Source organism: Chelonia mydas, chromosome 5 (assembly GCF_015237465.2).
Source record: "Chelonia mydas isolate rCheMyd1 chromosome 5, rCheMyd1.pri.v2, whole genome shotgun sequence".
Lineage (NCBI taxonomy): Eukaryota > Metazoa > Chordata > Testudines > Cheloniidae > Chelonia > Chelonia mydas.
Window position 1 is genome coordinate 38,860,249 of NC_051245.2, and position 14,220 is coordinate 38,874,468.

The 14,220-nt window shown below is 41.8% G+C and overlaps 1 protein-coding gene across 8 annotated transcripts in view; it reads left to right on the forward strand.

The window, feature by feature from the left end:
- IPO11 (importin 11) overlaps positions 1-14,220 on the forward strand; it is a 295,900-nt gene that overhangs the window by 112,496 nt on the left and 169,184 nt on the right. For all 8 annotated transcript variants that reach the window (XR_006291241.1, XM_043547525.1, XM_037902875.2 and 5 more), the window contains one exon: positions 6,977-7,090. Coding sequence is in view for 7 of the 8 variants with exons in the window: in XM_043547525.1 (XP_043403460.1) it covers positions 6,977-7,090 (114 nt within the window). In the remaining variant the exon portion in view is untranslated. The remainder of the gene's footprint in view (positions 1-6,976; positions 7,091-14,220) is intronic.

Genomic DNA, 14,220 nt, shown 5'->3' on the forward strand with positions numbered 1-14,220 from the left:
CCTCCAGCGTATCTACCTCTCCTCCCAGTTTAGTGTCATCTGCAGACTTGCTGAGGGTACAATCCACACCATCCTTCCAGATCATTTATGAAGATATTGAACAAAACCGGACTGAGGACCGACCCTTGGGTCACTCCGCTTGATACCGGCTGCCAGCTAGACATGGAGCCATTGATCACTATCCGTTGAGCCCAACAATCTAGACAACTTTCTATCCACCTTATAGTCCATTCATCCAGCCCATACTTCTTTAACTTGCTGGCAAGAATACTGTGGGAGACCATGTCAAAAGCTTTGCTAAAGTCAAGGAACAACACGTCCACTGCTTTCCCCTCATCCACAGAGCCAGTGATCTCGTCATAGAAGGCAATTAGATTAGTCAGGCATGACTTTCCCTTGGTGAATCCATGCTGACTGTTCCTGATCACTTTCCTCTCCTCTAAGTGCTTCAGAATTGATTCCTTGAGGACCTGCTCCATGATTTTTCCAGGGAGTGAGGTGAGGCTGACTGGCCTGTAGTTCCCAGGATCCTCCTCCTTCCCTTTTTTAAAGATGGGCACTACATTAGCCTTTTTCCAGTCGTCCGGGACTTCCCCCGATCGCCATGAGTTTTCAAAGATAATGTCCAGTGGCTCTGCAATCACATCCACCAACTCCTTTAGCACTCTCGGATGCAGCGCATCCGGCCCCATGGACTTGTGCTCATCCAGCTTTTCTAAATAGTCCTGAACCACTTCTTTCTCCACAGAGGGTTGGTCACCTCCTCCCCATGCTGTGCTGCCCAGTGCAGCAGTCTGGGAGCTGACCTTGTTCGTGAAGACAGAGGCAAAAAAAGCATTGAGTACATTATCTTTTTCCATATCCTCTGTCACTAGGTTGCCTCCCTCATTCAGTAAGGGGCCCACACTTTCCTTGACTTTCTTCTTGTTGCTAACATACCTGAAGAAACCCTTCTTGTTACTCTTGACATCCCTTGCTAGCTGCAACTCCAGGTGTGATTTGGCCTTCCTGATTTCACTCTTGCATGCCCGAGCAATATTTTTATACTCTTCCCTGGTCATTTGTCCAATCTTCCACTTCTTGTAAGCTTCTTTTTTGTGTTTAAGATCAGCAAGGATTTCACTGTGAAGCCAAGCTGGTCGCCTGCCATATTTGCTACTCTTTCTACACATCGGGATGGTTTGTCCCTGTAACCTCAATAAGGATTCTTTAAAATACAGCCAGCTCTCCTGTACTCCTTTCCCCCTCATGTGTACATTCTCAGGGTATACGTTACTTGGGAGACTTGCATATTCCCAGCAAGTGCAAAATTTGCACTTCTTTTAAGGGAAGATACCGTAAAAACAAGGAAATGAAGTATAGACTATTAGTGATGGAGCAAGCCTTAAGATTGGCTTTGGACCCTGATACAGAAAACCCCCATGTACAGGGTCCCTCTGCTTCTGTTAGTGCCCCATCTACATTGAGATCATGGCACCCGAGAGCTTCCAAGATGAAAGCAGCGTCAAGACCATGGTATACAACACTCTCTGAGTGAGGTAACGATAACTGTGCCACCAGTACTGAGAACTTCGTACTCAGAGATTAAGGAGGGGCATAAGAGGAGCAGAACTAAGAGTTCCCCCTCAAAAAAAGATTTTGTCACAGGAGACCTCAGGCCGTGAGAGGAGTGCTATTGAGGCTCTGAGTACTTTGGGTAACATGAGTACTCTAAGACTTCATCTAAGTTCCATATCTCTGCGCTAATGGCCATGGTACTGAAGACCGCTACTGCCACCATCAGGGCCAATGATAGGAAGAGAGCAGCCTTACTGGAATCTGTGGTACCCTCAATATCGGCACCAGCACCTCAGAGACATTGGTAACAAGCTCCCAGTACCGTAGGAGTTGTGGTACCCTAAAGACCTTATGGTACTGAATGAGCCTGAGTCTCCTGTCCTTGGGATCTCTGGACACCTCTCAGTAGTGAGATCTGTTAGGTCACAGACCATACATCATGTAGTGAGACTATTCCACTATTCAGAAAGAAGGGTTGTCACTTTCTGTACAATATGTGGAGGAGCATTCAGACTCAGAGCTTTCAGTTCAAGGCTCTCCAGTTTACTCTGGGAGTCGTTATTTCCCTCTGCAGATGCAAGAAAGAAAGGATACAAGACATTTGCATCTTAATACTTGGGATGATCAATGATGGATACTTCCCCCTCCTCCCCATGCCTTATGGTCCTCCTCACTGGCCTTCTTGGGACCCGTGGGCTATTTACAGCCAGCAGTTTTGAAGGGCCCTGATTCAATCTTATAAGGAACACAGAAGACCTCATTCCCTGGTACTATCCATCCATCCCTCCCCTCCAGTCTGAATCAGCAGAGGAGACCTTTGAGGAGCAAGAGGCGAGGGCGTACTAGGCGGTCACCCCTCTTACAAATATCTCTTCATCACCTGATAAGGCAGTAAAGCCACCACTGCCATCATTAGCTGATGACTTTTGGGAGTTCCAGGATCTGATGAAGTGAGCTGTAGACCTGCTTCAGATTCTGCTGGGACTTCTTCCATCACAGGCTCCTGGACATATTGCATACTTCTTCAGCACAGGTGGTATTGCTGATGAACTAAGCTCTTCTTGAGCCAGCTAAGACCATCTGGCAAACTCCAGCAAAGGCACCCCCTAAATGCAAGCATGCCAATTAAAAAAAAATGCTACATCCTGGAAAGGTTTGTGCCGGATGTGAAAACAGAGACTCATAAGTTCTTTGGTTGTGGACACAGTTAATGAAAGGTGGAGACAGCATATTCTAAAAGCTACTCCATATAACAAGGACGTCTCTTTATTCCAACAGGCATGGGAGGCTTTAATGTTGGACAGATGGGTTTTGGAGCCCATTATATCTGGTTACACAAATCATTTTACCTTCATCCCTCCTTTCTGCTCCCTCCAGCCCCCTTCTCCCCTTTCAGGGACCCCTCTCACCCCCCACTTTCAGGGACCCCTCTCAGTCTGTTGCTGAGACTGAAGTTTACTCCTAAGTCCCACGGCCATCAAACCAGTTCCATTTCAACACAGAGGAAAAAGATTTTGTTCGAGGTATTTTTTGATACTTAAGAAAAAAAGGGGTTGGAGGCCAATACTAGATCTCAGACAACTAAACATGTATGTCAGAGCCATGAAATTCCAGATGGTGTCCCTAGCAACTGTAATTCCCTCCATGGAATCCGGGAACTGTAATTCTTGACCTCAAAGATGCCTACTTCCATATAGCAATTCATCCCTCTCAGAAAAGATTTCTGAATTTCGCATTCGATCACAATCACTACCAGTACTGGATCCTAACCTTCAGCCTTTCTTCTGCTCTCAAAAAACATGGCAGTTGTAGGTGCCCACCTCTATCGTCTAGGAATAACAGTCTTTCCCTACCTTGATGACTGGCTTCTTGAGGGCTGATCTCATCAGGGGTTCTATTGGCAGTTAAACAACAACTTCACTATTCCCCTGTTTATGTCTACAAATAAATCTCAAGAAATTGGTCTTGACCTCTACACAATAAATACTTTTTATAGGCATGTTTCTGGATTAGATGATGGGCAGGTTTATCTCCCTTCCAACAGGTTCCTCACTCTGAAGAACGTTATCCAAAGAATGCAGCTCAGTCTTCAAGTTCTGGGAAATGTGGCACCTTATGTTTTCATAACACAAAATGTCAGGTTCCATCTTCAATGGAAGTCGCTCCGGACAGTTTATATACCCAACAAACAGGTCCGAACAAGCAAGTGTCGGAACCCAGTGGTGTCCTGCAGTCACTCACCTGGTGGAACGATCCTTCCAAAGTATGTGCAGGAATCTCATTCATACAGACTCCCTCTATGGTCATGATAACATTAGACATTTCCCTCTTGGAATGGGGAGCACATTTAGGTCCTCACACAGCCCAAGACAAATGGTCACAGCAAGAACAATGCTTGCACATCACTCTTCTGGAGTTAAGGGTGGTCAGAAATGTCTGCCTCCTGTTTTTACCCTAGCCAAAAACAAGTCAATCAAGATCATAACAGACAACATAGCTTGTATATATTATATCAATCATCAGGGAGGAGCACATTCCTCCGCTCTCTGCACTTAAGTGATAAAGCTCTGGAATTGGTGGCTGGCCAACCAGATAGTCATTTTGGCTTCTTACTTCCTGGATATACAAAATTCCATGGCAGACAATCTCCGCAGAAATTTCCCCCTAAATTACAACTGGGAGTTGGACTCTCAAGTCCTCAAACAAAATGATCCTATCTTGGGGGTTTCCAGAGGTCAATCTTTTTGCCACTGCAACCAACACAAAATGCAGAAAATTCTGTTCCAGAGGAGGACTCAATCCCCAGACTCTAGAAAACACTTTTCTCTTTACGTGGGCAAAGGGTCTTTTTATGCATATCCACCAACTCCAGTGCTCATAAAGGGTCTCAACAAGATTGAGAAGGACTGAGCCAAGGTCATTTTGACTGCACCAACTCATCCAAGACAATTTTGGTTTCCTTACCTCATCAGACTCACTTCTCACCATGCATGGTAGCTTTTGATCAGTTCTCAGCTGATGTCTCAGAATGCAGGTTGAACACATTACCCCAATCTGAGTGTTCTGTAACTCCAAACATGACTCCTCAATGTTTTTTGGGACTATATAGGAGCATCCTGTTCATTGGGAGTACAAAATGTTCCCTTAAATAGCAGGAGGGAAACTACAAGATACACTTACCTTCAGAAATAGAGACAATATTGCCTTTGGTGTAACTGCCGTCATCTTTCGCCTGTCCAACCATCTCTTTCCATAGTCTTAGGTTCAATCCCAATAGGTAATCCATCAAGGTTCACTCAGCATCTATAACAGCTTTCCACTTGCCAGAAGAAGGTATGTCAGTTTTCACATAACTGACCATAGTGAGATTCCTGAAACCTTTTTCTGCAGATTAGAAATGCTAATCTGCTTTGCGATCTCACATTGTTTGTAACCATCTCATGAAACAGCCTTTTGAGCCACTAGCTATGTGCTCTTTGTTACAGTTGTCTGAAGGCAGCCTTTTTGGTGGCCATCACTTCTGCATGAAGGTTGGGCAGATTGGGGCTCTAATGGCAGACCCTCCATTTACTGTGTTCTTCAAGAAAAACGGCATCTTTACAACTTTTACAACATCCAAAACTTTTACCTAAGGTTTCTTCTGTGTTTCATATTAACCATACTATTCACCTTTCAGTTTTCTTTCCTAAGCCATATCAGTCTATGCAGGAAGCTACTTTCCATGCAGTAGGTATTAAGAGGGCATCGCCCTTTTACTTGGACAGAACCAGATCATTCAGGAAATCCCCTAGACTTTTTGTTTCTGTTGTGGCTAGGTCTAGCACAGGGGTGGCCAACCTGTGGCTCCAGAGCCACATGCAGCTCTTCAGAAGTTAATATGCGGTTCCTTGTATCGGCACCGACTCCAGAGCTGGAGCTACAGGCACAAACTTTCCAGCGTGCCGGAGGGTGCTCACTGCTCAACCCTTGGCTCTGCCACAGGCCCTGTCCCCACTCCACCCCTTCCCGCCCTCTCCCCTGAGCCTGCCATGCCCTCGCTCCTCCCCCCCCACAGAGCCTCCTGCAAGCCATGAAACAGCTGATCGGGAGGTGCAGGGAGGGAGAGGGAGGCGCTGGTTGGCTGGGCTGCAGGTAGGTGGGAGGCGCTGGGAGTGGGGATGGGGGGAGCTACTGATGTATTACTGTGGCTTTTTGGCAATGTACATTGGTAAATTCTGGCTCCTTCTCAGGCTCAGGTTGGCCACCCTTGGTCTAGTGGATTCACTGTCTCCATGCAGAGACTTTGATTGATCTTTGGATGTATTATTGCCTGTTATAATTTGGCTCATATGCCATCCCCCTTCTGAGTGACTGCACATTCTACTAGATCAGAATTTATGTCTGTAGCCCTCCTCAAGGATGTTCCAGTTGCTGAAAACGGCAAAGCTGCATCATGTTCTTCGGTGCATACTTTTTCCAGCCATTATGCTGTAGTTCACACTGCTAAATTGGATGCTGCTGTGGGCAACATAGTTCTCTCCTCAGTGCTGGCCTCTGTTCCAAAACTCCTGCTTACTTAAGGGGGTTACTGCTAAGGAGTCGCCTGAAGTGGAGCACCCACAGGAATACTACTCAAAGAAGGAGAGGTTACTCACCTTGTGCAGTAACTGGAATTCTTTGAGATGTGTGTCCCTGTGAGTGCTCCACTACCTGCCCTCCTCCTCCTCTGCTTCTGAAGTTTCCCCTGTGGGACTTTGTAATAGAGAAGGAACTGAGGGTGGTTTGTACACAGAGCCTTATATAGCCTCAGTATGTGGCATAAACATATATGTAGGGTGCATGCACGAGTCGAGTGGGCACTGCTACCAAAAATCTCCAGTCAAAGGCACAGAGCACATGCACACCTGAAGTGGAGCACCTACAAGTGGACACATCTTGAAGAAGTCCAGTACTGCACAAGATGAGTAACCTCTCCTTTCCTTTTACTGAACTTGGTTTTTCTTGGACTCTTTCTTCCCACACAATTGAATTATATAAACTATTCTAATCCCTACTTTAGGCAAAACCACTTCAATATGAAAACATCGTCAGTTACCAAAATACATTTTCTTCTTTTCATGCATGCTTAAGCTTTTACTCACATTTTCATAAAGTCTGCTATGAATAACATGTTCTGTGTAATAGTTACATAATCATGGACCATTTAACTCTCTTGGTAAGAAATGTTAGGTATTTTTGTTAATGGAAAAAGAAGGAGCAAGTTCAAAACAAAAATTATATTTACTATTGTGACAAAACCAACTGAACCTAGCTTGTGCAATTTTGTCTCAAAGATAATGTGTGAAATTTTTGGAGATTTAATAGCTTTTGTATAGTTTCATGGTTAAGTAAAATATTTTACTCTGTTAAAAATATTGTCATTTTGATTTTTTAACGGTAGATACGACCATATGTAGGATGTTTGGTTCAGTATTTACCTCTCCTTTGGAAACAAAGCGAGGAGCACAATATGCTGAGATGTGCCATTCTAACCACTCTAATTCATCTTATTCAGGTAAAGTATCAAAATCTTCCTGATATTTTCTCACATTTGTATATTCTGTGTAATATTTTATGCTGGTAAACTGAAGATAGAATTTAGCTTTATAGAGTATTATTTACATCTTAGTTATCCTTAAGTGCTTTATAATAGTATATTAGAAACATAGTGCTATAATTGTGTAGGCAAGAATTGCAAGTATTATACATTCAATGGTTTTGTTTACATAGTTTTGGCCATTAAAAGGTGCTTTATTGAGTTTTGTTGTTGTTAAGGTAATCAAGTAACTCTTCATTTTGGAATTGTACCTTTTAATCTTCTTTATGAAGTAATGAAGAATGCCTGAAAGGTTTTAACAATTTGCTTTTTTCTGGCTTCTTCTCCTTCCCTTAATCCAAATGTTTAGGTTGCATGTCTCTTCTTGCAAATACTGGAGATAGTTCAGAGTTGTCCACAAAACTCTTGGGCTTGGCCACATCTCTTCCACTTTTGCACCACATTCTTTGCCTATTGAGGATGTATTCCTTCATTTACTCCTCATTTATATCTCAAAGTATGGAGAGCTCTGAGGCTTGAGACCCTGTCCAACCCCTCTCACTCTAAAAGCTAAGACCCAAATCAGAGTAAGAAGAGTTCTTACCCTTGAGACATGTTTGGATCCATGAGGAAGGTGGCAGCCACTGGCGATGGAGAGAGAATAAGCAAGCTAAAGGCAAGGACAAAGATGTAATCAAACAGGAATGGAAAACTCCTGAGAAAATGAAGAGATTCTGTGCTGGGTCCTAGAACACAGACATTTTCTTATTATCCTACCTCAGATTGGGGCAGCAGGGCTATCCCAGGTAAAGGGTTTATCTGTTGAATTTTCAGGTCAAGTTAAACAGTTAGTTTTCTGTACTGCACTGCTTGGCTTTTGCCAAATGATAACTAACAATCCACTTCTTTGAAATTGCATTAATTTTCTACAGTTCTGAGCGTCAGTCTCTTTCTACTGTGTATAAACTGAATACAAACCGTTTTGCTTTTGGGGACTGCCCACCCTATGATATTCAGTGCTTTCACACCTGTTTTTATAGGAAACGTTTATAGAAGGATAATGAGGGTGACTCCAGTTTCTTTAGCCTTCATCTATTCAATTTTTTCAGGAGCTCTCAACACATTCCTTCCTATTTAATAAATGAAAATGTACTGTGATTGCCTCTTTTTTCCTTGATGTTTTTAATATAGCATATTCTTGGTTTTGACAAGAACCAAAAAGAAAATGAGATGGTAGCTTTTGGAAAATCACACCTTGGACAACTCCATCTTTACACAATACCAAGCCAGCCCAAACAGGACCAAGTACTTGTTCTGAAATATGTTTTTACCAGCTTTTAGAAAAGGAAAGGCATATTACAACCCTAATGGGGGCAGGAGGGAGCTGTATATATGATAGTTAAAAGTGTGCTCTATGTGCAGCTGCAGTATTTAATAAAATAGCACACATAAAGCATAGCATGGAGAATAATATGGAAAATGTCCTAATGCTATTATCTAAATCAATGCTTTGCCCTTACTGGGAATACTGCATTCAATACTGGTCATTGATCTCAAAAAGGATTTTCCAGAATTAGAGGGAGTCCAGAGATGATCAGTAAGAATGAGTAGGGGACTGGAAAAACGCTCACACAAAGAGATATTGAGGTTGAGCAGAGATTCACGGCATCTCAGTAAAGGGGAGTTACATGGCACCAGAGGAACTCCAAGTTCTTGAGGAACCTGAGTCATCTTTATTTTCAGTTGGGTTTAGCATTGCCACCGTATGTACTCTCACTGTTTCATCAGTAATGGGCTCCTCTCTGGCACCAGCTGCTACTACTGTGTTACAATCCAATACTCTTGCCTCAGCAGCCCATCTTTAGAGGTAGAATTTTCTTGTTCTTCATTTGGCTCATAGCACAATGGGGAAGGATCTCCCACATGTTCTCTTAGGCCCCTTTCTTCTGAGTTCTTGGGTTGGAAAGGGAGTCTAGCATTTCCTATAAACCTAAGCTCCGAAGGAATTATGAGGGTAGCCATATTCTCTGGTACTCTTCCTCTTGCGCCCCTGGTTTCTACCTGTTTAATGTTCCTGTATGGCCACACTGGAACCCTGGGGTCCTTATCATGAGCATCCTCCTCATGCACTACCTCATAATGAGACTTCTATCAGAAGAACATAACAGTGCAACATCAGAATCTCCTCATGATCCTCAGCCTGCAGAGGAAGTCTTTGGGGAGGAGGAACAGCTCCAAAATGAGGACATTACGCCCCAGTTGGGTATTTCATCTTTGTGTCCGGAGGAGATGTTAATCTGTTTAGCACAGTCTCATTTGGATGACTATAAATTTTCAGGATTTACTGAGAAAGGTTGCTGAGATTAATAACAGCCACACTGGGTTAGACCAATGGTCCATCTAGCCCAGGGTCTTGCCTCTGACAGTGCCAGATACTTCTGAGGGAATGAACAGAACATGGCAATTTCGAGTGATCCATCCTCTCTTGTCCCTCTCAACTGCTGGGAGTTGGAGGTTTAGGGACATCCAGAGTATGGGGTTGTGTCCCTAACCATCTTGGCTAATAGCCATTGATGGACCTATCCTTCATGAACTTACCTAGTTCTTTTTTAAACCCAGTTATACATTTGGTCTTCACAACATCTCATGGCAATTAGTTCCACAGGCTGACTGTGTGTTGTATGAAATAGTACTTCTGTTTGTGTGTTTGGAATCTGGTGCCTGTTAGTTTCATTGGGTAACCCCTGGTTAGTATGTTATGCAAAGGGGTAAATAACACTTTCCTATTTAATTTCTCCATATCATTATGATTTTATAGACCTCTCCCATTTTCCCCCTTAGTCGTCTTTTTTCTAAGCTGAACAGTCCCAGTTTTTTTACTCTCTCCTCATATGGAAGCTGTTCCATCCCACTAATCATTTTTGTTGCCCTTCTCTGCACCTTTTTCCAATTCTTCTATATCTTTTTTGTGATGGGGCGACCAGAGCTGTACCCAGTATTCAAGGAGTGGGCATACCATGGATTTAGATATTTTCTGTCTCATTCCTAATGGTTCCTAACATTCTGTTAGGTTTTTTTTGACTGCCACTGCACATGAAGCGAATGTTTTCAGAGAACTGTTCCATTTGAAGAGGTGCAGGAGACCCCTCACAAATTGTTGCATATCCTGTATACTTTGATGCCAAGGAGAGTAGCTCTTCCTATTAATGAGGGTTTATTGGAACTTGCTAAAAATATTTAGCAAACAGCAGCAACTGTCACCGCAAGTTTAAAAACAAACAAACAAAAAAAACCCCAGACAAAAGATACTAAATGCCATTTTTTCAGAATATCTTTGTTCAAATCTGGTACCAGGCTCTTTATCTGTGGCTGCTGCAATCGAGAAGATTATACAGCCCCAACCCAAGATTACTCCATTTGAGGAAGAGCTGAAAATAACTAGATCTGTTTGATCATCAAATTCATCGGCAAGCTTACAATTTAGAATGCTTGCCTGTTATTTTTTTAATTATAATTAAATTCACAGATTAAGTTGCTATAGAAACATAGGAAAGACTTCAAATTCCTGATTAATGAAGGACAGTTAGTTTGCAAAAAGCACTGGAAGCAGCAGATGATGCCTTGCGATCTATGGTAATATCTGTAGTAATGGGGCAATCTTCTTGGCTCCAAAGTTTCAGTATCCCAAGAAAAGTACAGTCAACAATGGAGGATCTATCCAGAGTTTTGATAGTAAACTTTAAAAAGTAGAGTTTGGCAAGACATATAATAAAACCTCATTTTTGAGGGTTTATGTTAATATCTGATTATATGATATTAGGAGGAGATTTCCCTAGAGTGCAGATTATCTCTCATCTTTCTTCTGTGGCATTTCTTGCATCTTCCTCTGAAGCTTATGGTGTTGGTTACTTTTGGAGACAGAATAGTGGACTAGAGGGACCACAGGCCTGATCCATTCTGGCAAGTCCTATGCGCCTATGAAATATATTTTCATTTGTATACTAAGATTGTGCTTTCTGAATATATTTATTATTTTTGTGTAGCACCTTTGATTTGTTTTCTTTGTTCAGAGTCTTTAAATAGAGAAGTCCTTCCTCCCTTTTGCAGAGGCATCTGCTATTTTTATATTGAGATGCCGCCTGCTACATGAAACACTTCTTTCTTCTAAAGACCTCATTTTTGTTCTTTCCTGACATCCAAAGATACTTCAGATTTGGCACTTCTCCCTGTGTTCGTTCTGTGGAAAGACAAAGGAGAAAGCATCTGCTCTAGAAATACATGCTTTAGCAGTTTTCTACCTCATAGGGAATTTGCTCAGAGGAATTCACCGAGACTTTCCAGGAGACTACTGCTTACCAGATGTCCTAATAAATACAGCTCTGTATGTATCCCCAGGAAGTCAAAGCAGTTAACCCTCTTGAAAAAGGAATCTAAAATAAAGGCAACAAGTTATGAAAGTTGGAAAACTTCCTGTTTTCTTTTCTTCCATATATAAACTCCTAAAAAACAAACTAGTTAACAATATATGGACAGAGGACAAAACTAAATACAGGACCGAAAGAGAAAATACAACATAATTCAAAACCAAAATGGGGCCTGAGGTCTAAAAAGGGTTATCCGAATGATAGCCTCAAAATAATTCAAAAACAGGCATGAAGTCCAGAGTTGAGCAAATAATATGCACCAAAGTCTGTGGTGTTGATGGAGAGCATGCTCTAAAAGGGTAATTCTCAGTGATACGGGAATAAGAACCAGAAGTAGGCTTGAGACCGTGGCAGGATCCAATGCATAAAGGCATGCAAATATATTTTATGGAGAAGTGCATTAATTCTTCAGTCGTATATTCTATAAATAAGATGATAATGAAAGGCTCCTGTCATAAACATCATGAAGATTTAGGACGCTTTTTCTTTTTTTACTCACTCTTAATCTGGTCCTTGAAAATTGCAGGTTAAAACAGACATTTTAACCAGTTGGATTAGAAAATAGTCTAGAAGTGATGCAATCCTGGTCCCCTTGAAATCAAGGGGAATTTTGACATTGACTTCAAATGAGCCAGGTTTTCATCTAAGATTTTTTCCGCCAGATGGAATTTCTAAAGTGAATACTTATTTGCCTTGCATACAAAGTGTGATAGGTTGGACCCCTTGGGAAGCCACCTGATCTGAGATATCACTGAGACTACTTGTTCTGCCAGCATGGGCCCCCTTTAACCTGTCTTGCTGAGCCAGGCTCTTAAAACCTCCTCTATCACGCACATAGGCCGGGCCACACAAAGCTGCAGATCAGCTCTGGGAAGACTCAGCTCAAGGGGCTTGCCATGGCACCTAGATGTCAACCCCCACCCTTGGAGTACAAACCCAAAATTATATGAAATTCACCTCTTTCCTCAATGTGGAGGAAGGTATGCACAACTTCTCTCCCCCTAGTTAGAAATCACATAAACTGGGTTATATTGTAAACCAGAAATAAATGTATTAACTATAACAGATGTATTTTAAGTAGTTAAGGAGGTAGCAGACAGAACAAGGCAGATTACTAAGAAAATAAAACAGAGCAAGCGAACTAAGGTTAATACACTAAAGAAACTGGTTACATGTAAGTTCTCACTCTAAACGTGGTTCTGATCATCATCTTCACAGCTAGATGCCCTTCCAGCCTGGGTCCAGTTCTTTCCCCCAGTTCAGTCTTAATTGTTTCCAGCAGTCATCTTGGGTGGGGTAGCAGGGGAGAACTGATGACCTGGATTACCTCACTCCCCACCCTTAAATAGGATTTGCATAAGGCGGGAGTCCTTTGTTTTCTAGTTTGACACCCTCCACCCCTCCAGCTTCTCATGGAAAAGTACGGAATTCAAGATGGGTTCCAGTGTCAGGTGACATGGTCACATGCATCTGTAGGGCCTCTGTAGCCATTCTTTACAGGCTGACCCACATGTTCACAGGATGATTAAGCTCTTTTGCAGTCCATTGTCTCTTGCTGATGGGCCATCAGCACTGTCTGGATTTTTCATTATTGTACCTGAAGTGTTAGCAGGGGGCGTCACCCAAAGTAACATAGTTGAAATATAGATACATAGTCAATATTCCTAATTTCAGATACAAAAATGATATATGCATACAAATAGGATAATCATATTCAGTAAATCATAACCTGTCCAATGATACCTTACAAGGTCCATCTTGCTTATGGTACATGTTAGTTATGTCCGCCTATCATAGTATAGTATAGTATATACTCCTATCATAAGCATATTTTCATAAAGAATATGGAATGACACATCACAAGAAGAATATAAATGAGAGCTTTTAAGCATATTATATTTAAGTAGTTAAGTTTTATAAAGCAGCTTTATCAGCAGATATCTTTACAATTTTATATTTGTTTTAGAACTACAAGATTCACATTTGCCTTTCTTAAATTTCTAAGGCAGCTACTAAGTTTTGCAGTTTGGGATATTAATAGTTTCATTATACATGATTTCATATTTCATGAAATGGAAAGCGAACACAATCTAGATGTAACAGTATGTTACATAATTTTAGAAATGTAACCAATATGGGTCAAATAACTGTCTTGGCATGGCATTGTAGGCTTGTCTTCACTAAATAAAAAAAGGCTACATAAGAATCCAAATTTAATTTAGTGATTTTATATTAACCTACAACGGGTTCAGTTCCTGTTCTACAGTTTCAAGCTCAACAGAGTGAAAATCACCTCTGGTGCTTTTCTCAAATTTGGCAAATCCAGGAAGACCAAGGATAGTGACCAAAATCACAAGTACAAAGTCTTATCTCTACTACAAGTTTTGTTAAAGCATTAAGTAAAGTTACAATTACCCATGCATATATAAATCGTACAAAAACCCAAGCAATGACTAAGAATGTATCCCCAAACGTATTCAAGGCTCTGATGGGTTTCTCAACGGATGATCATTGATAGAGCGGTGCTTCCTGCAGGGATTTCCTGTGTGTCTTCCGTTGGGGTCTTCCCACTTTTACTCAACCAGGGAACCTCTTTTATATTGCTGTTCTGACCCTGCCTAACACCTTATGCATATGAATGAGGGTTTCAACCCTCTTTTCTTTATCTGTACTTCCACACCCCCT